Source organism: Catharus ustulatus, chromosome 6, assembly GCF_009819885.2.
Source record: "Catharus ustulatus isolate bCatUst1 chromosome 6, bCatUst1.pri.v2, whole genome shotgun sequence".
In the NCBI taxonomy this organism is placed as follows: Eukaryota; Metazoa; Chordata; class Aves; order Passeriformes; family Turdidae; genus Catharus; species Catharus ustulatus.
In genome coordinates, this window is record NC_046226.1 from 6,340,529 (window position 1) to 6,366,388 (window position 25,860).

Consider the following 25,860-nt stretch of genomic DNA (forward strand, 5'->3'; position numbering starts at 1 on the left):
CCTCCAACTTGAAAACTGCAGCCTTTTCCTTAACTATCTTACCAACTGTGCTATTCTGCAGGTTGTACATCTTTCTTTCTCCTCTGTTGAAGCTGCCTCATTAAAAAAAAATTAAAATGTTTTTGAAGCAGGAGTTGGAAATATGCATTACTTGGCTACCAGAGCAACCAATAGAAAAGCATTTTTCTGCATCATGATGGAGATTGCAGCATTTTTGTGAAGTAAAATTACTTCAGCAGAAGAGGTGGAGAAAAATTAAAATCTCATCCCTTGCAAAGGGATTTAAATGTACATTTGCTCACCTAAAAATGTTTCCAAGGAGTGTCTAAAGGGAAAGTTTTCCCCTTTGGAAAAGCCAAAGTTACTCATTTAGCTAATTTCAGGTTTGGTGATTTTGTTTTTCATTGTGTATATTTTGGAAACCGTTTGGCTGGAGTTTTATGTTAGCCACACTTACCTTTTGTGGCTGTCACCCACAGTTTTCACAGTGAGTGATTTGCATTGAGATGGGAACACCAGGCTTTAATGAGCTTTAAACTGGACCTTTGAGATTAGCAAACCTGGGATAACCTTGTGGAGGCAGTGGAAGGAAGCCCCTTACTCCTCTGGATCCTTACTACGTGTACAGCCCTTACCACAACAGGGTGATGATACCAAAATAAGGAAAAAGCTCACCAAACTTCATCCTCCAAATGCAGTTCCTACATCAGGAGTGAGATGGTCAGAGCAGAGTGAGTGGCAGGTACGTGTATAACACACATTCCCTGGCACAACTCCCCAGTGCAGGGAAATTGCATTTGACAGATGCTTTGGAAAAGGACCAGATCATCTGCAATTGTAATTTTGGGTTTTTTACGAATGTCAAACTCGAGCAGCAGATGTGCAAAGAACACCTCTCCCAGTGAGTAACGCTGAAACAGCTCATTTTGTCATTTCTTCTGGGTCTAGACTAAACAAGGCCATTAAGCCAGTGTGCCATAGCTGAGGGTGAGGACAAAGACAGCCTTTTCTTAGTTAGGGTGAAGTCTGTTTTCCAGGGAGGGTTTGCCAGTGAAAGGCAGAAGCTCAGCCGGACCTTAGAAACGCAGCCTCAGAAAACCTCTCTGCCGTTACTGCTTCATGGAACTGCTAAAAATATTGAATGGAAAATGCAAGTATTAAGGAAATGAGGTAGATTTGGCTTTTCTGAACTGGATGGCTTCCAGTTTCATCAGCTTCCCGGAATCCTTGCTGTGAAAATGAAGAGCTCCTTGTAAATCTCAGAGAACTGTCAGTGTTTTTCCTCTCATGTGGCCGTGCTGGCTTACAGGGTTCGGTGCGTGGGGAGACCTGTCAGCATCAAGCAGTGAGTTCAGAGCTCACAACTGCTGGGATGGCTTGGGATAAATGCTCAAACCACAGCTTTCCCAGGCAGTTATCTTATGTGGGAGCCAGAGAGAGCAGGCTCCAGAGGAGCCCATAGCTGAGGCTGCCACTGTGCTGGCCCACGAGATCCGCTCCAAAAGGGAAGTGTAGGATGATCTCCTGTCACTTTGCCGAGCAAAGAGCATCAAACAGCCTTCTGTGGTCATGGGAGGTCCTCTTCTGAAATGATCTGCACGTAGCCAAGGGCCTGAGCAAGTGAGAGCCAGAGTAACGTCACATTACAGGTTATGTGAAAATAGAAAATGCAAGTGTTGGGTTTCACGCTGCTGGACAGAAGTCAGGAGGAGACAACAGACACTGTTAATGGGTTTAACGTGCAGTGTGGAGAAGCCAAGGGCTGGAGCTCTGCCTCGTGTGGTTAAAACTATGCTTACCCAGCGAGAGGCAGACAGTTTAAATTTAATGGCAATTACAGAGATGGAGGCTCTGTGGGAGGACACAGCCAGAGCAGCGCTCTCACACCTGCAGGACTCCTGCCATCTCAGAGCTGGGATGAGCATGGTGCACTGTGCAGCTAGCAGGGGTTTGGGAGTTCCTGCAGCGTGTCCTGGGGGGCAGAGGCTGGGAAGTGGCACTGTGCCCTGGTGACGCGGTCAGCAGAGCTGCCCAGCCCTGCAGCTGTCTCTTGCCTCTGCTCTTCCACGTTTGTGGCTGTTCCTGCTGGCTCAGATGTTAGGATGGTGTATTTTGAGTATTCCCAAAGCGTTCCAGGGCATGGTGGGTGTTTCAGGGGACAGGAGGAAGTTTGCTGGGGGGATCTTCACCAAAATTCCCCTTCCAGCTGTATCTCTAAGGCACACCACAACAGTCAGCACTGCCCAGAACCGAGAAGGTGTTTGCTGCATTTAAACCTGAGCCAAGAATAAACTGTGTGTTTCAGCCACAGCGTGGCAGATTCCTGAAAACAAGGCCTGCCTTCATGCTTGGAGGGCTTCCTTGCCCTGCCAGGAACCACAGGGAAGAGCAACAGGAGCTTTGGCTGTAAACTGCTGCTGAAGATGGGCTGTTGTGGGCAACCATGCACAAACCTCTCCCTGTGCTTGCCTAAAGCCTTTCCAGGACAAGCCTTTGCCCACATGCCTCAACCATCATTTGTGATTCTCAGAAGGGAAAAAATAAGTGTCTTCTGCTGAGCATCCCACCCAGAGCAAACACTGCAGTGTGAGACAGGCATGGGCACTGTCCTTGGCATCCAAATTTCACCGGGTAGCTCGTGGGCCTGCTGGGAAGGGCAGCAGCATTGCAGAAGGCTTTTTGCTGGCTTGCCTTGCCAAGCCATCTTAAAGTTGAAGAGAGAGGATGTGTGATCTTGTGATTAAGATCCAAGCTGGAATTCAGGAAGCTGGTGTTCAGTCTTGTCTCTGGGGGACACGGGCAAATTTCTTAATTTCTATCCTTTGATTTCCCATCCATTCAAAAGAGGCTAAGAATACTTTTCCTTATCTCTTTAGGAGAGGATGTGGCTCTGATTGTCTTACACAATGTGTCCTTGATCTTTCCAGGGCAGCAGTGGAGTTGAGGGAGGGCTGTCTGGAGTCCCATGGACTGTGGAAATGCCAATGCACAACAGAGCCATCAACCCCTTGATTTCCACTTTAGGGTCACAGATGGAGGATGAACAGGATCAAGCTGGATTCAGATTTCAGCTCAACCCTAGGTTTTTATGTTGATTGTTGATATGGAGATATCACCACCTATGTTACCACCCTCCCTACTGCTCCCCCTTCCCAGGGAAACAGATATCCATCCAAAGGGCAAAATGGATCAAGATCCAGTATGAAGGGGCTCTGAGACCCTAAATGTAGTTTTTTGATCCTGATGTGGGCATCAGAATGACTTTGAGGGTGGCTTTGTCAAGGCCCCCTCTTATGGTGCTGCTGTGACAGCTCTTGGGCCAACATCTGAGACAGTTCAAAAACGAACTGTGACCTGTTTGTGCTCCTGCATCTGCAGTGGTGCCTGGGGCTTGTCTGGCAGCTGCAAAGCAGAGGTGCTACAAGCTGGTGTATTTTTAGGCAGGCATTCCTTAAGTCTGCAGATGACCCTGTGCTTTCTGGTCCTGCTCCTGACAGTGCTTTTGACTGCAGGCTGTTCCCCTGGGCAATCTCAAGGTCAGGCAAGCTGATAAACTTTGTTAGGGCTCTGTCATTTTGGTAGCTCTGCTTTCAGTGAGGAGCTCCCAAGCTGTTAGATATGATGTATTAAAAAACGTCCCCCTATAGCTTGTTGGGCTGCAGGTCTCTTGTGACATGACAAGGAGGTCCCCCCTCCAGTGAGTACTGTGGGGGATGTTCCCTGCTTTTGTTAGTGCACTGCTGGAATTGATACAGCTGGGAGGAGTTTAAGACTTTGCCTTATGATGGAGGCATCCTGTGCTGCCCAAGATTCCCCCTGCCCATGTGGTGTGATGTCAGTGGGGAGTTTCTTCTCTTCTCAGCTTGGATAATGCTCCAGATGGGATTTATCAGTCAGGCTGATAAAAAGGAGATCTGGGACTGAAGCCCCAACACCTCAGGAGAATAGGGAATGTGCTTCCCCTCTGCAGAGGCCCTGCTCTGCTCCCCAGATCCAGTGTGTGCTCCAGTGCAGCTTTGCTGAATCAGAGCGTGGCCCATGCACAGCCTTTTGCTGCATCACAGCATCCTTACGCAATCTGACAGCTCTGGCAAACTCTGCTCCAGTGAGTCCCAGAGCTAAAGCAGCAGGAGCCCTGCCAGCCAGGCTTGTGGGGTGCTTGGAAACTCATGAGGACAAAGTCTTGCAGCCATTGGCAGAATGATGCTTCTTCCTTCCTCCCTTTTGTAAGAGATGAAGCGAAAGAAAACCTCTCCTGCACGACTTCTGTTTATTTTTTATGATGATGAGGTTTGTCCAGGTTGCAGGTTGAGCTTCTGAGCCCTGGGATGGTGCCTTCATCTGTGTGAGGCTGCTCCAAGCAGGCAGTGACTCTGAATGATTCTCATTTTAGGGACTTGAAGCTGGACAATGTGCTGCTGGACTACGAGGGGCACTGCAAGCTGGCAGACTTTGGAATGTGCAAAGAGGGCATCCACGATGGCATCACCACAGCCACCTTCTGTGGCACGCCAGACTACATCGCTCCAGAGGTACAGGAAACCTTTCTGTAGTCATGTGAGAAGTGTAGGTTAGCTTTGGAACTGACAGTGTCTTTGGCTTTGCCTTATTGGATTGCTGAGCTCAAGGTTTCCTCCTTAGATGTATCATCAGCCCCTTGTGAAGTAAAGCATGAGTAAATCTTCATGCTGCTGTATGCACCAAAATAAGCCTATATTTTTCTCTAGAAAATGTGAGGTGAAAAATGGAAATATAGCTGCAAAAACCTTGAGAAGCACATAGAAATGCTGACCCAACTTGATTTGAAAAGATATTGAATTCCCCTTCGTTACACAGTTCCTTTTTCTACTTCCTCACACTCCCTGTCATTCCCCAATCTCACTACAAAATTAATAAACACCTCTTTAAGGAACAGCTGCCCTCCAGATGCTGCCAGATGTTCTGACAAGGTTTCACATCCTTCAACACAATTGAATTTCTGTCTGTGGTTGATGTTTGCACCTTTCTCCCACACTCACAGCTGAAAGCCTTGCTGTTAGGGCCAGGTAGGTGTTTTCTTCCCAAGGGCAGGGGGAAGGCGATGTCAGCTCACACACGTGGCGGCTCAGCCAGTTTTGCTGTTCCCCTTCTCCTCCAGCTCAGCCCCAGCATCATTCTAAGGGCTTGCTTCCCAAGTGACCCAGCCAAGCTAATTCAGCCCTTAAAGCATCTGAGGTACCTTTGTGCTGACCTGGGGGTTCCCAAAGTGAGATCATGTGGTTTTCTTTTTCGGTCCCTGATGGTATTTACCAGGACCAGAGAGTGCTAATATCAACTAGCTATCTCTCAGAAAGCTCACATTTAGCCAGCAGAGAAAGACCGGAGACCTTACTTGATGAGTTCCACAATAATCTTTATTTCATGTGAAGGGTGGCAAGCAGGGATTCTCTCAGAACAAAGGGCAGACAGTCATATTTATAGGTTCAGGGAGGATTCAAACTACAACCAATAAAAGTTTATACAAAGAACAGCATCCAATCTAAGTGAGAGGTTCTAAAGGCGAACTGACCAATTACACAGACTAATTTCTAACCAATTATCTTCCGAAGTGTTAGAGTGTGACCAAATTCTTAAGGAATTTGGCTCAACCTTGGTATCTAGGATACCTTACCTATTATAGCAAGTTCCAGGGGCCAGGGGAAGATGGCTTTGGAGGAATTGTATCATCCACAAGATCACTTTATCCACCAGCCTAACAGAGAGCGCTGCTAGCGAGAGCTTTTGTGTTATTGTTTCCCAATCCCTCTTTCCTCCCCTGCTCCGACATGAAGCTTCAGGGTTGGTGTTTTTTCCTGTGTGTGCTGCAGATCCTGCAGGAGATGCTGTATGGCCCTGATGTGGACTGGTGGGCCATGGGGGTGCTGCTGTACGAGATGCTGTGCGGCCACGCGCCCTTCGAGGCCGAGAACGAGGACGACCTCTTCGAGGCCATTCTGAATGATGAAGTCGTCTACCCAACGTGGCTCCAGCAGGATGCAGTGGCAATCCTCAAAGCAGTGAGTTCCTTTGGCTGTTTGCTCTATGTCCTAGCTTTCTCCAGCCTAACTCCAGCAGAGGAAAGCAGAGCCAGGGTATTGGCATGCAGAAATGGCGTGATTCCCTGACCCTGACCCTCTTCTTATCTCAGATTGAAGGCTAAACAGAAAAAACATCCTGCCACACTTAGGTATGTTTGCACAGTTATGGCCTTTATATGGTTTAGTAGCCAGCTTGGCAAGCAGAGTGTGAGCCTGTCTTTGTGTCAGGGCATTCCCCTGCTTGCTTAATGATTGACAGTGTGTGGTTGTCTCCCAGAAGAGAAGCAGCAGGTAAACACTGGGTTTAATCAGTAGCAACCATATGGCCAAGAAGTGAAGGCTTCCTGATAATCCTCTCTGGTAATGCCAATGTCCCTCACAGTTGCTGCCTATCTGCATGCAAAGACAGGGGTTTGATTTTTTGTGTGTTTGGGAGGAAAAAAAATGGAACTGTACAGCAAAAAGTTTGAGGAGAGCTGTTGCTGGCGACACTCTGTCCTTGTCCTGCCATGTATTCCTAACATTTTCCATGAGCTCTTTTATCCACATGCCTCACATCTTTGCCTGTGACATGGCAATTAAACTTTTAAGATTTTGGGCTGTGTGTGAGCCTAATGCACTGGAACTGTCTGGATTTTCTGTAAGGAATCAAAAGGTGATTCTATGACAAGAGTGTTAAACTACAAACTGGGAGACCCAACGTGACTCTTCTGCTACTGAATTCTTCCTGGCATTCATCACATCATCAAATATCTCTAAGAACCTTTTGGAAAGAGAAGGATCAGAGTATTCCCTTTTCTTGAGAAAGCACTGTGGACAAAGATGTATTTAAGAGTGGATACCAGTAAATATTATGCTAATAGAGGATCTAAGAAATAATTGGGTAAGGTAGTAATTTATAGAAACTCATGGAGCACTGACTCTGAGAAATGGGGTGGTCAATGATTGGACCATTTGAGGGAAAGAGGGGAGTTTTTAGTAGTGAAAATCTGGAAATTTTCTGCTGAAGGGTTTCTGTTGTATGCAAGTTAAGCAACTACTTCCTACAGCTGAAAATACATCTGATAAATTTCACAGAAATCAACTGACAATAAAATCCGCTCCTGGAGGAGTAGGAGGAGCTTTGAAATCAGAATTTGTTGTGCTCAGAATTGATTGTTTGTGATGCTGGAGGCTCTCTTGAGTTTTGGAAATAACTCACTACATGTTCTAAATATAAACATGAACTTCAGACTCATTGCAGCTTCCGGAGCAGCGTTTATGTGGTTGAACTGGGACTCCTAAGTACCTCTTAAGTACCAATTCCTCTTCTGCAGTGACAAGTGCTGGAGGAGTGGATTTGCTGCAGGTATATTGCATAATTATGAGATGGAGGCAAAATGTGGTCATGTAGATGCTTGTCATAACAGGAATTTCAGGGTGTAATAAAATATCATTTGTGTTTTAGCCTCTTGATAAAATGAGTGTTTTCCTCATTCTGATAGGGCCTCCCAGAAACAGCCAGTGCAAACTTCAGTCACTCCAGGCTGCTCTAGTTTGTGTTCAATGCCCAAATTTTAACAGTTTAAGGTCCCTTCTGTGATTACCATACAAGGAACATGATGAGGGACACTGGAGGAAGAGGGCCAGAACTGAGGAGGGAGCTGAGAATTTAAATAGAAAGCATTGAGCATCTCCAAAACCCAGTCAGCTCAGTAACTGCTGGTTCCTTGCCTGAAAAAGTCTCCTCTCCAGCCCCTCTGCTTGTCTGCTCTATTATGTGTTGCTGGTGACAAACAAATGAAATCAAAACTGCCTCTCTGAAATGCATGTGTGCTGCTCAAGAGAAGCACTACACTGTGTCTGCTCTGGGGAAAAAGGCTGAAATTTGGGGCATTCACCAGGAGTCTTGGGATTAACTAGTGGGAATTGACAGCCGAGATGTTCACTGGACCTTCAGTTCCTCAGTGTTTCTGCTCCCTGGAGGTGATTGTTGCATCTTATTTCACAGGCTGAATTTCTGCAGCTTCAAGAAAAAGTAGCTGCTTTTGGCCCCAAGAGCTGTTCACTGAAAGAGCTCCTTTCTTCTTTTCCTCCTTACACTGAGTTCTAAAGAAGCATCAGAGCATGTTGGCTTTAGTGGGAAGGAAACATCCTGTCAAGAGATTGTCTGGGGCTCTAGATTAAAATAGAAGCCACACACAGACACTTTGATTTCTTTTGAATGATAACAAATGTTATCACTGCTGAGGTATTACGTTTTCAGTGCACTGATAATATTTTGGTCAGTATTTTTAGGTGTTAGTATAACACAGAGTGGTAAACCTGGGGGGTTTTTATTGAGAGAGTAGATTTTCTAGCTGCTAAATATGTAGATTTTCTTTTACACACACTTCTGATACTAATATTTCTCTTAGATGCAGCATTATGACTAAATGATGATCTAATTGCCATTTTGCTTTTCTCCAACAAAACATACACTTAAGCTCTCTGGTTTAGAGCTGTGACAGTGCTGTCTAACCACAATGCAAAGAGCTCTGGAAAATCAGCATCCAACTATTTCAGTGACATAATGATTGTAAGTAATTACATGGCATAGGAAGCCTGTGGAAGATCAGGGAATTAAACCTGGATTCTCTTGTATTGCAGGCTAAGGCCTTAGTAGCCTTAATAACTGGATTATCCCCTCACTAAAAGTTCTGCTCTCTAACCTTGAACAGGGCTAGTGAGAATTCACCAAGTTTAAATGATAGAAAGCTCTGAAATGAAAATCAATTGTTCTGCTAGCAAGATGCCCTTAGGTGTAGGTGCTTAGAGATGCTCTACAAATAGATATATCTAGGTTTAGAAAGCACTTGATCCATTTGCCTTTGTGAAGGGTTTCATTTGAAACAAGGATGGTGAGTTTTAATACGCATTTCACAGATGCTGTTGCCTCGTTTGGCTTTCATTTAGCGTAATTTCATTTCACCAACTTCCCCCCATAAGAAACCACATGATTTCTGAAGATTGCACCCTGTTCATCTTTGCATAATAACAAAACTACGTTCTTAGGACCTCATTTACGTCACTGGGTGTTCCTGGAGGGTTTGTGAATTCTGGTACCAAGGAAAACAAAACTAACCTCAGTGCTCTGGGACTTTGTGTAGAATCGAAAGCAGAAATATTTGTGCTCTGGGAAAAAAACCTTTTCATCTGGCTTTTTTATCTGTTTCCTTTTCTAATTTTTTTCTTTCTTTTTTGTCCTTGAAATTTCCTCTGAAGGGTTGGGGAGGGAGTAGGACAGAGGTAAACCAGCAGGATTTGATGGAGTCAATATTACCAGAAGAGGAAAGTTGAACATCTCAGTTGTGTACACTGCCCTGTCTGATTGTGTCACTGGGGAATTCAGGTACTGATGCTTCAAGTCAGGAGAAGGCTCAGACTGAGCTCTCCTCTGCTTGTGTGAGCAAGTCAAACTCCTAGGGCATGGATTTCCTTTTAGGAGTAATAAAATGCAGAAGAGGAGAATTGCTGCTGAATGGATTCAATCCACTTCAGCTTATTCTAGACATAAGTTTGGCTTTGATTTTAATTGCTAAAGGAAAAAGATTTCTCCATCACCCTACCTGAATGCAGTTACAAGTTCACAGCAGTTACAAGGAGCTATTGGGTTTGTGTGTGTCAGATAAATTCTTTCAAATACTCTTTGTCATCAGCTGACAGAGCAGTCACCAGGGTCTGATCATGGAGAAACTGTGAGGGATAAACTGTGTGAGCGTGCAGAGAGCAGAGACTGCTGCACCCAATCTCTTACAGGGAGAATGCAGCTAGAGATTACTTTGTTACAGCATATCAATATTCTGAATTTGTTAATTGTCACCATCAAAAAGTGCTGGAGCAGAGAGGGGAGCTTTCCAGGCAGCCTGAAGCTTTGGGATTCAGCCAAGTGAACTGCAAAATGAAATACAATCCTCTTGCTTCCCATAAGTGGGGTGGGTTTCTGGCAGTGTGTTTCACTCACTTGGTACATGACTTTCTCAAATGCAATTCAGCCACCCTGCCTGGCTCACAGGCAGCTTAGTTTGAGGGGAGAATGGAGGGACAGGCTGAAAATCAGGTCTCAGAAGTCCATGGCATAATGGGAAGCAAATTCCCAGGGAAAGCTGCAGGGATTTTCCTTTCCATGCCTGGTTTTGGATGAGGAAAGAAGGGCTAAGCCTATTGAGTCACTGCATGGACTGGTGATCACAAGTAGCAATGCTTGGCCCAAAGGCTTGGAAATTTGGATGAGCAATTGCAGCTTAGATGTTTTCACCCTCAGAGCCTGGTAACAGCAGGGGCTGGAAAGCAGCATCTCCCTAGGGAAGTGTTAGTACTGCTCTGCCTTCTGCACCCTGGATTTCCAAACTCCTGTCACAGCTGAGTTTGCTAAAGCCAAGGATGTCTCTTGGCATTTTTATGCTAACCCCCAGTCTTAATGAGAGCTCTGAAACACTTCTGGCTTAGCTGAAATGCTCTCTCCAAAAGTGAGGCTTAGGCAGCCTTGCCTGTAGCTTTATATTTTGAGGACACAAATGAGACTAAAGTCTGTTCTTCCTCCAGCTGGTTAAGGGCATGCATTTTGAGAAAAGCACTACTGGAGTTAAGAGAGTGGGCAGAAGTGGTTATATTCACCTCCAAGTGGGTTTGTGTGAAACATAAACACCAGACAAGAAAAGGGGAAGGTGCAGAGGAAATTGGCTGTGGTTTTAGCAGCTTGTGCTCTCTCTCAGCACAGGTGGAACAGCACCAGAGAGCCCAAATGCCCCTGGATTAGTGGGAAGAGTGAAAGGAGTGGGAAAGTGAGGGAGCTTGGCTGAGGGCAAGCATGAGAAAAATTGCATCAGCATTTAATGCCAAGGATGCAAAAGAAAAACTTGATTTGTGTTTCTAGAGAACAACAGCCTAGAAGTTACTCAAAAGGCAAATGGTCTGGTTGAGTGAACTCCTTCCTGCTTTGTGTCACTGAGTTCCTTTCCCTCCTCCAGATACCACTGAGACTTTGTTCTTGCAGAATTGTGTAAAATCCCCTTTGCACTGTCAGGTTAACTCCTGGCTGGGAGTGGTGCTTCAGACCCAGCTGCAGCAATAATGGTGCTGGGTCAGCAGGAGCAGGGTCCTGCTCTGATGGCCTGTGGTTTATGGACTTGTTTATGGCTGTCAGACCACAAGGTGAGGGAGTTGGGATTTCCTGTGTGTACCCAAGTGCATGCATAGAAATAAGTTTGGTGGAAGTTAGGAATGTGTGTGTATGTGTATGATTTTTTTCTTCCTTATATTTGCAGCTGATACTAGGTAAGGAAAAACTGTATTTGAAGGATACCTTTCTCTGTCCCTCCTTGTCATGCAAAGGAGCAGTGTTTCCCATTGTTTTTCAGGAATCATTAATAATGATAAAGTAAGATAAATTTTATTGCTATGTTTGTGTGTGTGAGTTGAATCCAGGACTCCCTGGGGAGTACAGGTTGTCATTCCAAAGAAATACTGAAGAGCTGCTCATGTCCCACGTGGCTGTGCACAGGGCAGTCCAGTTTGGCTGGATGCAGGATAACAGCTCCAGCAGAGCCCCTGGAGACTCAGGCTGTGCAGGCACTTACCTGAGAAGAAAAGATTGGAGAGATCACAGATTTTTGGTTTGGAAGGGACTTTAAACACCAGCTAGTTCCAACCTCCTGCCATGCATAGGGAAACCTTCCACCAGACTGGGTTGCTCCAAGTCCTGCCCAGCCTGACCTTGAACACTTCCAGGGATAGTTCACAGCTTCTCTGGGCATCCTGTGCCAGTGCCTCACTAGCCCATGAACAAGAATTTCTTCCTTATATCTAATCTATATCTCTCATAACAGTTTAAAACTGTTCCCTTTGTCCCTATCTGCCTGTGTAAAAAGTCTCTCTCCCTCTTTTTTATTAGCTTCCTTTAAGTACTGGAAGTGTCCACATACAGATAAAAAACCAAATTCCCTGGGACATTTCATCCAGGGCTTACTGTGGGACAAAAAGCAAAGTGAGCACTGAGCTGTGCTGTGGGAGCTGCCCACCCTAAGGGCTGAGTGCCCAAAGCCTTGGTGTGCACCCCTTATTTTCAGAAAAGCTTTGTGAATGGTGAATGCTCCATGCTGAACCAGACTGGCCCCACCACTGTGGGCAAATTGAAAATGCCTCGATGAGGAGAGGGGGCCAAGGGGTGGAGCTCTTACAGCAGAAAGACTGAGAGGCAGATTTTTTAACACAATCAAAGCAAACAGTCTGCTGTGACAGAGGAGTGGAAGGGAAAGGGCTGTTTCCAAACTGCTGATGAGGATGTCTGAATTCAGGAGAGGTGTGGATGATCCCAGCTGCCTACTTGCTGCAGCTGCTCACCCCAGACAGCTCCTCTGGACTTGGGAGAAGTTTATTCTGTTCATTCTGTTATTCTGTTTATTCTGCAGTTGTTTGGGGTCGAGCACCTCTGGATAGGGGGAGGTCAGAAGTAGCTGTCACCAGCCCAGATACCACAGGGGTGTCTGCCTGCTCCTCCATCACTCATTATAACATCTGTGCTCTCTGCTGCCTTCATCACTCATTATAGCATCTGTGCTTTCTGCTGCCTTCATGCCTCACCTTTTCCCCAAGTCCTGCACAGTCAATCTGGCCCCTGTGTAAACTCAACCAAAGCTCAGTGTTTGTGCTTCCCAGCCCTCTGCTGAACACCTCCAGGGAGTGAACAGAGGCAGCCAGATGCTGATGGTGCCCTTGTGTCACTCTGCACCAGTTGTGCCTCCCCTTTGCATTTGTATCCTGCAGATCTGGGTCAGGTTCTTCCTTTCCAAGTGAGAGAAAAAGGCAGATAATCTGTTTCACATTCAGTGCTGGAATAGACAGAATGAACTTGTTTCTGAATGAACCAGATGTATTTTTTAGGCAAGGTTCAAAAGGAAAAGGGACAGCATGATGGACCCACTGAAATCAAAGAGGGAGCTGGATGAGCTCATTGCTTTATCCTCAGAGCTGAGGATCCTGCTAACAAAGGCAGACAGATATTAAAAGTGCCTTCAAATGCCAATAAATTATTCTCCTTGGCATCTCTTCAGAGTTGGCAGTCTCCATAAATTCTCTTGCACAATTTGATTAAGCTTTGGCTTTCAGCATGAGGCTGATATTTAAATCTCTCTGTGAAGCTCCATGCTGGATCTGTGTGCACATTTTTCCTTTATTTTGTTTTTCAGAAATGCTTTCATCTTGCATTTCCTGGTTTGCCACTGTTGCAAAAGCAAGGCTCTGGAGCCTTTTGTTTCCCAGCTGGGGAGGAGTTCTGCAGTTCTAAATGATCTCTTGCCTAGACCATTTCTGCTATAAACCCACTGTGGTGAGGTGACAGGGTTGTGCCCCCACCACAGGTTGCCTTCTTACCCCTTTTGCCACAGCTTGCACATCCATATCTGTAACCTGCTGTCTCCTCTCAAACAGCAAATAGCTTTCCCCAGTGATTTTAATCTCTTCTTTTGATTGATCACACCTCTTTCTCAAGTGCTCCTCTTCCCCACAGTGATAGTCTCGTGCTTCTGAATAATTCACTCTGAAAGAAAACTACAGATATCTATATAGAGCTTGCCAAGGCCAAATTCATCTTGAAACAGTTATTAGGTCTTTTACCATTCCCTTTCCAACAGGCTGAAATTAGCTTCTCATTTAAGTGTGCAGCATGCAAGCTCAGATTTACTTCAGACAAAGCTCCTAAACCAGCCTAGAGTAACATCAAGTGTGACTCATCCTCCTCTTTCCTGCCAGGGGTGAGGGGAAATGAAGGTGTGTTCACAGTGCCAACATTGTCTTCCCCATCTTTTCTTCCTCCTTACTCCCTGGTGCTCAGGAAGGAGAGATTCCCATGTCTGAACCCAAGACTTGTGGCCCAGGCTCCTTCCTCAGCTCTGCCTTATCTAAACTGATATTAAAGACCCACAAAAGGGGTTTGGTGAAGTCCATTAAAATCCAGCCTTGGGGCAAATCCTAAGGATTCTCTTGAGAGCCTGTGTCTGGGTTTGGGAATGATTGCTGTTTGATGGGGTGAGCTCTGGCTGTGCAGCCCCTGGCAGAAGGGGCCAGTCCATCTAACTGGGAGGTCTTCACTGAGATAGAGGTAACAAAGCTCTGACTGAGCTACCCAGGGCTTTAGGTCCTACTCATCCCTCCAGCTTTGAACTTTATGGCATACTGTGTCTTCTCAGGAACTTTAAAATTAAAAGAATTGGAATATAACCAGGACTACAAAAAAAGCTCCTTTGAAGTATTTTTTTTCTTAGTTGGACTTTACAGGTTTGTTCAGGGCACTTTAGTCCCCTTTGTACTTGACCCTATGTAAATAGACCACCCAGGGTTGTGTAACAGATTCCCAGTTCCTCTTGACAGGACTATCAGAAAAGGATTAATTGTTTTCCCTTGCAACCCAAGGGAGATTTTACTCCTGCTTAAAATGAGAGCAGGATCATGCTCCCAGTCTGTTAATAAGTGGGATGCTCATTTTGCCTTCATGTTTGTGCTGCTCTGATGGATGTATTGATTTAGTAATGGACCTGCATATCCCCATGCTGTACCTGTAGCCTGACTGGTAATTGAAAACCAGCAGCAGGATTGTGATATTGTCTGAGCAGCCCCTGCAGCTGGTGACCCCTGTGGGGGTGACCCCTCAGTTCTGAAAGCACAGCTTTCTGGGGTGTCATCCTGACTAAAACCTTTGTCAAACACTCCATTTAGCCAATGACTGAAGTTAGTGTCTACTTTTTATTACTTATTACAGAATTACCAAAAGCAGAAGTATCAAAAATCACTAATTATCCTCAGAGGCCAGTGCATTTGATACTTGGCCTTTTTATTCTGCATTAGTGCTGATGAGTTAGTTGTTGATGGGTGGGGAGAGGCAAGGAGACAGGTAGATTTTAGCACAGTGAGGAGGTTTGTAGCTATTCAGACAGCATTTCATTGTGGTAGTCAGCAGAGTCTCATCAGTTTACACCACTGGGAGATCTGGAGCCAGATGAGTCTGTCCCACATGGGAGTTGCTCTCTCCACCTGGGTTTATTTTGCTAGTCAGTCCACCTTGGTTTATTTTGCTATTCTCTTGCTCAGCACTGGTTGCAATCCAGTTAATCCTCCTTGTTCCCTTGAGCTCTGTCTGGGCAGCATCAAGCAGCCATTTCTGCACCAGGGGAAAGTGAGATCAAATTTATCTGCTTAATACCCACTGCACTGACATTTTGTCCTTCTTGCCTGGGGCTTGTACACTGGACATGTGACTGCTGTCATGCTTATTGTTACAGTCTTCTGGCTTTTAGGGAGCTGGGCTGAGGACTTATTTTTACCTCTCTTTCCCTTTCTATCTGGAAAAGGAGATAACAGATATTTCACACTCTGTCTCTTCCTCCCCCCACACTCCTTAAAATGCTTTCAGGGCAGTCTTGTACTTCTGAACCCTGGCACTGTGCTTGCTGGACCTTGCTGCACTGAAGGATTTCAGCTGCTCCCAGTTTTGTGCAGCCAGGACTGCAGTGTGGGGGTACCCACACCCCTGGGGTCACATCCTGGCTCAGCACCACGATGGATTGCTGGTGGGAATCAGAGCTCCCAACAACTGATCCCTGTGTGTGCAGGGGAGGAGCAGGAACACCACATGGCCTCTGATGTCTGCAGTCAGAGCAAATCCCCAGGTGAAACAGAGCTGACATTTGAGACATCCAGGTGACTCCAGGCCTGCCCTCAGCAGCACAGTGCTCAGGGAAGGTCTGGAGGATTCCAGATTCCAAGTTCCTGGCTCACACCCACACCAGGCACTGGCTGAGCTGCCCTAAGTACAAGGACTCCCATGGGACAGCTCTCTGACCACACCTTGTAACTCACTCGTGTGTCCAAGCCCTGGATTGCTCTTGCATGGGGAAATGAGACACATTTATGAGCATCACCTGGCAGGACTGGGAGGGAGGCTGATGGGAGCTTTGCCCAGGAGAGAGAAAGACAATTCTGGCTCAAAATGAGCAGCTTTTTATTAAAAAAAAAAAAAAAAAAATTCCTGGCTTCCAATCATTAAAAATAACACAGGCATTAACAGACAGAGCCATAGAACCATCTTTCTTCTTCTTTGTTTGAAGGCTAATGACACCCCAGTCCATGGGTTTGTTTGCCTTACATAACAGGCAGCCAAACTGTTTTCAGCAACTGCAGCATTCAGTCGAGAGATTAATGGAGGGAAGCCTTAATTAGAGTAATTGCTCTATTTATATAATGATTCCCTTTTGTCTCAGATCAAATGGATCTTTGAGAAATCTTATTTCCTTTCCAGTTAATTTCTGCCCTGTTAGTTTAGCTCATGAATCTTAATGAAGAGAAGCACCTTGGGTATCTCCTGATCTCCTGCTGTCCCTCGTTACTGAAGGGGAGACTGTGGGGCATTAATCTCCTGTGCTGCTGCTGCTGCTGCTCTTTACTTTGGTACCAACATGGGAGAAACATCAACAGGCAAATTTTAAAGCCATGAGCAGGGAAATCTTCCATTCTTTTAACAGTTTGACTTGACTATTACACTGCCACAGTTTGAGTGGGGGCTCTGTGAGGCACAGGAGTGATGCAGAGGAGGTGACACTGAGGTGCTGCCATCCTATCTGTGACAGGCTGCCCTTGGGCTCCTGGTAGAATAAAATGATGAGTTTTCCTTGGTCCCTGCCTGTATGATTGGGAATATCCTCCCTCTCTGCTGTGTGCTTGTGTTTGAAAGATGAGCTGCTGGGACACAGGCTTTCTCTTACAGGATAAATACACCAATGTCCTGGTGGGAACTGCTATGTCTGAAAGGTTCTTTCTTATCCAGATGCCTGACAGTGTGAAGGGACTGGCTGAACAAAAAGCTGTATTTCTCTTCCTGAAGTGCAGCACTCCTATGACAGGATTGAGCCTTGTTAATGTTTTCCTAGAAAGTGATGCAATTTCACGTAATCTGTGATATTACTCATGAAATTAATTGTCCTGGTGCAAATAACACATACATCAATTACGTAAAACCAATCAGGAACTCCAGTATTGAGAAAGGAGACTTGTAATTCAAGGAAATTTATGCAAGGAAGTGGCTGGTTTGTGCAAACATCCCACCAGTGACTCCCAGGCCATTAGACTGATTTGCAGACTCAGCCTTCCTGAGAAGTTGCAATGCTGCATGTGAGCAGCACTGGAAGTGTTCACTGCAGCCTTGCACAGTGTCCTGGAGTCCTGGAGCCCTTTCCAGCATGGTCTGAGCTCTGGGTGAAGGGAAGGACCAGCACAGATCCCCCTCACCTGCTGCAGGCTGAGCTCCCAGGGCTGACACAGATTTTCCCCAATGGTTGGCACTGCTATGGCAGCATTTTTTCCTTGTAACTTCACGGGCCCTCTGTGGACTAACCCCCAGCTTTTCATTTCTTGTCATGGCTTGCTGCATTTTCTCTCAGCAAAGGTTCTCAAATGATCTCGTGAAGTCATGGTTTTGGCTGATGCCAGCTGCTGGTTTTGGCTGCGATGCTGCAGGGAGGGTTAGCTGAGGTCAGGGACAGCCTTGCTCCAGTTTGCTGCTCAGCAAACTGGTGCAGCCCAAAGGATCCCAGGCTGAGGATGCTCCCAAGGGGCTCCTTACCCTGGGAATGGGATCATTTCCCATGGCTGGATGTGGTCACAGAGCAAGGGCTTGACAGTCTGGTTCAGGTTTGAGCTTGATAGTGTTGCCATTGGTTTTGCTGGGAGGCATCTTGGATTTCTTTGGGTTTCTTTTTGCTCAGAAACATCTCTGGTTTGCCTTGTTGTTACTGTTGATTTTTTTTCTTTGCATTTCTTCATTTCTTCATCTGTGTGCCAGAGGCTGAGGTTTGTGATGCATTCATGGTTATTGTGGAAGAATAGAGATAACTAAGTATTAGGAGATGACATCTTTCCACAAAAAACTTTCTGCTGAACATCTCTCACCACCTGCACTGGAGGGCTGTCCTTGGAAGGACACTGAGGGCTATCAAACCTATGAAGCAAATGTCAAACTCTGGCCTTTCCAGGCATGCCACGAGCAGCCAACACTTTGTGAGACACTTTCCAGCTGTTTCTGAGTGCAGCCAAGGGGAATGTGGGGAAGAGGAGCTGCACTTCTGGAAATCTGTCCCCTGTGTGTGCAGAGGTCAGTGTCTGTGCAGTCTCAGCACTTCACCCCTCCTGCTGCACAAGAGCCTCTCACATGGTCGGGACAGGGGCATGGGCTGCAGGTTCTCATTTCAGAGATGGAGGCTGAGCTTGTCATTAAGTTTTTCAGAAATCTCGAGCTCTTTGCTTTGCAGGAAGTGCCATCAGACAGCAGAGGCAGCATGAGATGGTCTGCCAGATGCTGCCCTGCTGCAGCAGAGAAATGTCAGTGCTGCCTCAGGCAGGGAGGAAGCAGGATTCATGGGTTTTGGAGCCTTTGAGAGGTCATTAGAGTCTTTTGGGTTTTTCTGCCTACTGGGCAATACAAACTGAAAATCCATCCATTTCTGTGTCAGTGCAGTAATTCCTGGTGAATTCAAATAGTGTTTGAGAGGCTTTGTTATTCATTTTAGTGGAAGCAGACTTCAAAAATTTCATTCTGTCATTTATATACCTCTTACAGCAAAGCAGGCAGCTGTTCCAGTGCAGAACATCAGAGCTGTCTCTATTGGAGTCATTTGTACTCCTGCTTTTCAGCCCAGATAAAGAGTGGAGCCTCTCCCCAGAGAAACACCCCCCTTCACCAGACTGAGATGGACCTGCTGCCTCCAAAATTCACCAGGAGATTTTATGCAAGGGAGGAGCAGCCATGGCCAGCCTGTGGTTTTCCATCACAGCCCCTGGGTGCAGAGGTGTGTGTGCTCCACAGGCTGGGTAGCCTGGCATGGTTCTGCACTGCCCAGAATACAGGGCTGTGTTTCACCTGCCACATTGCTCAGAGCCCCATCCAACCTGACCCTGAGCTCTTCCAGGGATGAGGAAGCCACACCTGGGCCACATTTCTGCTGAAGCAGACCAGTGTGAGTTTGTCTGCCATGAAAGGGGAGCCTCTTCATGTTGTGTTCACACTCTTGGTAGAGTGCATGGCCTGTAACTCATTTTCAGGATCCTGCTAGCCTGCACTGGGTGCTTCCAGTACCTGGAAAACAAGAATCCTCTCCAGAGAGGTTTGTGGTGCTGTGGGGTCACTGCAGCCCATTGTGCTTCACAGCCCTGTTGTTACAGACCCAGAGAGGCAGCAGCACTGAGCATAGCTCAGCTCATCCCTGTTGGAGGAAAGGAATAATTCAGAGGGGTTTTGTGGGAGCCTGGCATCGGTTTCAGGAGCCAACCAGGGGAATGTGCTCCAGCAGTGGATGAATTTGAATCCTTCACCTGTCTCCTGTCTCCATTAGGCACTCATTGTGGGGTGGATGGTGCCTAGAGTTCCCCAGCTGAGGTTTCCCAATCTCTGGGTCCAGTGGGCAAACCAGACCTGGCCATTTGAATTTGAAGAGTTTTGGTTCAAATGTTGTTTTACTTTCTCAGACCTCAAAATAGCCCAGTTTAAGAGATGGCCTTTGCCTAATCCTCATTGTCCTAACAAAATGGGTGTTTTTAAGCAGCCAGGGATGAATTTATGTTGGCTCTTCATTTGTTGCATTGGATGCCTTTGCTTGGTGCAGTTCTGGTATCACATGGAATACATCAAGCAAAGAGGAATGTAAACACACTTTTATATCCCAGGGCTCTAAACTGGTCTGGAAATGAGCAGTTGGGTTCAGGTTTTGGTCTTATATGGTTGAGCATGAATGGGAACCCAAGCAAAGTGTGTTGCCAGTCCTTTTCAGAGTTTATTTACTTTCATGATTATTTTTTCCCTTTCCACATTTAACAGAAGGCTCTTGGTCCAATGGAGGTGATGGTAGGGCAGGAGCCAGGAGACATGTGATGTATTCCCAGATCTTTTCTCCATTTTTGTTGGAGAATGTCTTGTCTTTTTGGAATGTTTTGGTCTATACCACTCCCAGCACCAGCAAACTCTGGTCTTGTTTGAGCTTTCTAGGTGTTCCAGCAATGCAAATAAGACCTAGTGAGGTGCAGATATTCATCTGTGGGGACAAAGAATGAATTTCTAGAGAAAGACAGGGCTGCCAGGAGGTTTCTGGTTTGTTTTGCAAAACAAAGGAGCTTAGTTCAAGACTTGCAAAGGCTTGTCTGAACCAGGTCTCTCAGACCCATTTCTTTTTTGAAAACCAAGGTGTTTCTGGGGATATCACTATCCCACAGAAATGTTGGGGCAGTCTCTTGGGAAAGAAATGGTGTTGAATTTCTGCTGGTAGAAGGGAGAAGAGCAAGCTGGAAGGGTTGGGGAGACACAGAAGTTCTGCTTGTCCTTGGGCCTGACACTGGAAATGCTGCATCACCAGGAGCTGAAGAGTCCAGAGGAGCATGAGAGGAGCCCAGCTGCAGCTGCCACCTTGGCTTTGTTCCTGTCCTGGTGACTTCTCATGCAAATCTGGCACCTGGCAGCTCTTTCCACTGATATTTTGGGTGGAATGCTGGAAAACAGAACTGCTGTGGGGAATCCTGTGGCAGCACATGAGCTCAAAGGGCTCAGGGGGTCAGGGTGGAGCTGGGGAGTTTGTCTGGGGTTCTGCAGGGTGTCAGCTAAAGATGTCCCATCTGCTTTGTCCCTGTAGCCCCCTCAAATGGGGTGTTGGGGAGAATTCTGTAAATTGGGCACTCGTCTTTCTCCTCCCCACCTTCTCTCTAGATGGGGAATGACTGGACCTTTTATCCACTTGTCCTAGGAGAGTTTGTACCTTGTGAAAGGCTCCTGCAGCCAGAATGAAGTTGCTCTCATTTCCCCATTGCTGAGATGCAGCAGACTTGGCCATTCCTGAAACAGTGACCGATTGTCTGGTTTGGCTGGTTCAGCTGTTTGCTAAACATAATGCTCTTTCATCTTCCAGGAAATCGTCTGGACACCTCCACCAGAGTGCAGCTTGCTTTATGCTGCTGTTTCAATAGGCAAATAAAAGCAGCTATTTTCCCAGTTTAAACATGATTTCTCCAGTGAATTGGAAATACTCGAGGGGAGGAGAAAGATTGTTTATTACTGAATTTTCAAGAACTGTAATCCTAAATTAACAAGCCAACCAGCTCTTTTCCTTTCTGGGGAAAGGATTCTCCTCCTCCCCTTTAAGAATATCCACAGCACTCACATTTCATCATTTTCATCAGGACCTAAAGGGCACCCACCAGGGTCCTCTCACACCGTCTGTGTGATGTATGGCTTTCCTCATCGCTCCCTGGCAAATCAGGGCTTTGATTTTTGGCTGAGATTTGAGATTTCTTTTTGTTGGCAGCAGAATAAAAATGTTACAAAATGAAATCCTTTATTGGTGTTTCAGCAGTGAGGAGATGGTGACCTGTCTGCTCTCATCAGCTCAGGGTCAGAGGGCTCTAAAAGCCAGAGCCAGAGTCTTGCCCGTTTTCCTGTGTTTCCTGAGATGACAGGAAGAAAAGCGTAGGCATCTGGCAGTGCTTCAGCAGGGAGAGGTTTAGGAAAAAGGCACAGCTCAGGACTGACTCAAGGCCAAAGCCTGGCTGGCTGCTGGGCAGCATTTGAGAGCGAGCGTGTACTCCTGAGAAATTAATACAGAAACAAATAATGACCAAACACACTGCGCAATATTTGTACTGTTGCAAATGATGCAATTCAACTTTCTTTTCTTACTGTGGTAACCAAGGACTTCACCAAATGCAAAAGAAAATAGAAGTACACCCAGCTTCCTCCTGTGGGGAGCGAGTTAAGTTCCTTGCATGCGGTTCCATTACAAGGAACTCGCGAAGTCTGGCCAGCAACTGGGTTCAACAGGAAAGCTGAGGACAAGCTTTTGTGTGGCTGCTAATGGGCACCCCTGCCGTGGCCGTGCCGGATGGGAGGGAACAAACAGCCCTTTCTGTCTTGCAGTTCATGACCAAGAACCCCACGATGCGGCTGGGCAGCCCCGGGCTGGGCGGCGAGAGCGCGATCCTGCGGCACCCCTACTTCAAGGAGCTGGACTGGGACCTGCTGAACCAGCGGCAGATGGAGCCCCCCTTCAGGCCCCGCATTGTACGTGGGGAGGGGGCTGGGGGAAGGGGATCCCTCGGGGCTTTTCCCTCTCTTTTGGCTCTATAAGCAGATTTATTCCCGTGAGACAGGAAAGAGGTGGAGGAAGGGAAGTGAGGAAGCCGCTGGCCTTGGTTTGGCTGCTGGTTGGCCACCTGGTCAGCCTCCTCTTTTCCCCTCCATGCTGGATTTTCAAAGGCAGCTCAGTGAAAAGATGCAGATCTGTAAAAGCAGCTGCAGCAGGTTAGGCACTCAAGTACCCTTTGGCGTGCCCCAAAGATAAAACAGGGTAAGTAATCCTCATCCTGCTCACTCCACCTACCCTCCACAGCAGGGCTGTCTCTCCCTTGTCTCTCTGTGTCTGTTCAGCACCCACCACTGCTCCCTGCTCAGGCCACTGTCACTGAATGCTTCAAATGGCAGAGAGGCTGCACAGGACACAGCGCTGTCCCTGTCCCCAATGGTGCCACTCAGCCCTAAGGATGCTCTGGGAGAGAAGAGCGCTGCTCTTCAGGGACAGCCTTCCCAGGGTTGTCACTGTGGCTTCCTTGTCTCTCACATTATTGCCTGGGGTGGCTTGTCTCATGCTGTGGTCACTCTGCAAGCTCTCAGTGGCAATGGTCCACCCAGTCCTGCTCCCTGAATACTGGGTGCAGGTACCTGGGGAGGTGTGACAGCTCAAAAGCAGAATCTTGAGTTGCCCCTTAGCCTGAATCAAAGGCTAAGGGAGCCTGCTCAGTATTCCACAAGCTGGCCAGGATCTGGGAATGTTAGACTTCAATGTCAATACATTTTATTGACCTCAATGTCAATAAAATATCTTGCTCTGGGTGCAGGAAAAACACGTGCCTCATGAAAATGTGCCACAAACCCAGTTTGTGTGTGTGCATTCTAAACAGCCCCACTCTGTGGCACACAGCAAGGAATCCAGCACCTGGAGGCCAGCCATTTGTCCTCCCACAGCCCAGTAATTCAGTATTGTGCAAGTTTAATGGCTGGCACTGAGAGGAGAGTCCTCCACCTCCTCCCCAAAACCCAGCTGAGGCACTCTGCAGATAAGGAGGGGCTGTGTGGAGTCAGCCAGGTGGGAACACAGCTGATAACATGGGGTGTGTGCTGCCACTTGAGGGGAGGGATTGATGTATGTGCCTTGCCCTGCCCTGTCTGGCCAGGGAAGCCCCCCAGAGTTGCTGTCAGTTAAATTTGAGAGGGGGTTCCCTGTCAGAAACCTTCAGAGGCTGAAAAAGGCTTTTCTCTGTGAGAGGCTCTGTGGGGGCAGCTGCTCCCAGTCCAAGCCCAGAAAAAGCTCCCAGTCAGCTCAGCCTGGGTTATGGAAGTGATGGTTCAGTGCACTCAGGTGCAGAGCAAGGACCAAGCAGACGATGCATACTTTTGACATGTCTTTCCTTTGTGTTTTCTATTTGACAGAAATCCAAAGATGACGTGAGCAACTTTGATCCAGATTTTATAAAAGAGGAGCCCATCCTGACCCCCATTGAAGAAGGGATCCTTCCAATGATAAACCAAGATGAATTTAGAAACTTTTCATTCACCAGCCCAGAACTGCAGCAATAGCTATGGCTCTGGAGAAAGGTTGCTTAGAGGACTGGGAGGAAATTAAATGAAAACCAAGTTTACCAGTAATTTCATTCTCAAGGAGTAGCAGTGCACTGACTTGAACAATACAGCAGCACCACTGTCAGTGTTACCTTAATGTGAAATTGAAACCTTCCTGTGTTTGTAGGACTTCTGCAGCTCTTGGATCAAATATTGACAGGGGTGGAACAAACATGAGATTGTAAACAGCTGATGCAGACAGAGCATTGGATGCTGAGCTGGGTGGCTCAGCCTGAATGTCACCACTTGCAGTGGATTTGAGGAGTCGGCATGAGCATGAAGCAAGTGTCTTGCAGCCCTGAGCCAAACAGACTTGTTACAATGCTGATTGTTTGCAAGACTCTTTTGAGGAGTCCCAGCACTGTCCAGCCTTTTGGAACGTGATACAACATCCCATGGCCTGACTGAACCAGGTGTCCCCACTGACTTTACCTTTCCTGCAGTATTTATTTCTTTCTGAAGCACAAATGGCTCTTTTTGACACTGTTTGGGTTCCCATGTGAAATATTTCATTGTGCTGACTAGCAGAAGGAAAAAAAAAACAAATGCCCTGTGCCCCACACAGATTCTTCCAAATCAAAGGGAAGTCATGTGCTTGTAGTGTTTTACTCTTTGTGCGTGTTGAAAAGTTTTAGTGTTTGCATTCTGTGAAATGCCTTTTTACATCATGCATCTTCAATGCTCCTTTCTTTGCCTCCCAGCTGTTTTCAACTATAATGTAACTTGTTGTACTGTTTATTTAGGCCCTTTCTATTTAATTATGTTACACAGAGCCCCTTTTGTGGGTTTAGTGCCTCATTAAAATTTTGATCCAAAGTGGTAGCACTTAAATTATTTGTAGCGTTATTGCGATGGGAGCCGCAGAGCTGGCAAGCTGCTTGAAAGCAGAGTTAGTTGTCAACCAACAGGTAACACAAAAGGACAGCTTTTCTCCCATGAGAGTGATAAATCTTATCTAAAGATAGAGTGACTTGGTTTGGTTTGGATTTAAGAGCTCATTACTTACAGGGCACTTCTTATCGGTTGCATCCTCAAGCTTCTGCTGCAGGCAGACTGAGATGAATTTTCATTGCAGATTTTAGAGCCCAGATGCTCTGGGAGATGGTTCTGTGCTTTTCCTGTTTTTCTTGAAGTTGGATGATTTTTCTGTAGCTCCTTGGCACACATTTGCACTCCTTGCTGGGCTTGAAGCTGTATGACAGGTTTATAGCCTCCTCCTTGGGCAGATATGAATTACTGGAGAAGGATTTCTAGCATCTTGCAAAACTGATGATGTTTGTATAGGGCTCCTCACATGCTTTAACTTGAGAGAAGAGTGAGGTGCAGCAGAGAGGGGCAGTTCTGCACAGACCTTGCCCCACTGCAGCTGTGGAGGTTGTGTAAGGTAGCAGGAGCCTTGGGCATGGAAATTACAGAGGCACAACCCCCATTACAGCACAGACCCCGGGTCTGTACGTGCTCACCTGCTGGGAGAACAAGTCAGAAAGAAGAAATCAAAGCTGAGATGTACATGCAAGAATCATTCCTTCCCACTCCAGTCCCCTCTCCTTGACTTCTACCTCTAAAGCATCTCTGAGCTCTCTGACAGGTGGGGAAGAGACTCAGTTACCCTTGGACTTTGTGCCTCTGTGTTCCATCAGTTCTCCCCCTTTTTCCCCTGTGTCTCCTCTTTTGGTAAGCACAGCTTCATCCTCTGATCTCCCTTCCCTTCCATGGACACCTTCTGGCCACATTGCAGCCCACCCCTTTGCTGCTGTGTACTTTCCCAGCCACTCCAAAGTGGGGCAAGAGAGGAAGAGGGACAGATTGTGTTGTGTAAACTGGAGAAAAAGAGCAGATTTCCAGAAAAATCATCCAAGAACCTGCCCTGCAGGCTGCCTTGAGTTGCTTTCCCATATGGGAAGAAGCAGTACAGGGATGGATGCATTTGCATGAGGGGGCCACTGTGACACCTTGTTCATGTATGAATGACACGTGGTGTTCACTCTTCTGGTGCAGACATGACCCAAAGCAATTCCTCACTCCAGTTCCTGCTCAGTTTTGTGGGATTACAACTGCAGCAGTGCTCACTTAGCAAGGTGTAAGTGC

At 46.7% G+C, this 25,860-nt stretch overlaps 1 protein-coding gene across 1 annotated transcript in view; it reads left to right on the top strand.

The window, feature by feature from the left end:
* Positions 1 to 24,588, top strand: part of PRKCH (protein kinase C eta) — a 114,172-nt gene extending 89,584 nt beyond the window's left edge. The window contains 4 exon segments of the mRNA XM_033063905.1: positions 4,394 to 4,532; positions 5,847 to 6,035; positions 22,015 to 22,158; positions 23,584 to 24,588. Of these exon segments, the coding sequence (XP_032919796.1) occupies positions 4,394 to 4,532; positions 5,847 to 6,035; positions 22,015 to 22,158; positions 23,584 to 23,730 (619 nt within the window). The 3' untranslated portion in view covers positions 23,731 to 24,588.
* Positions 24,589 to 25,860: the final 1,272 nt, after the last annotated feature.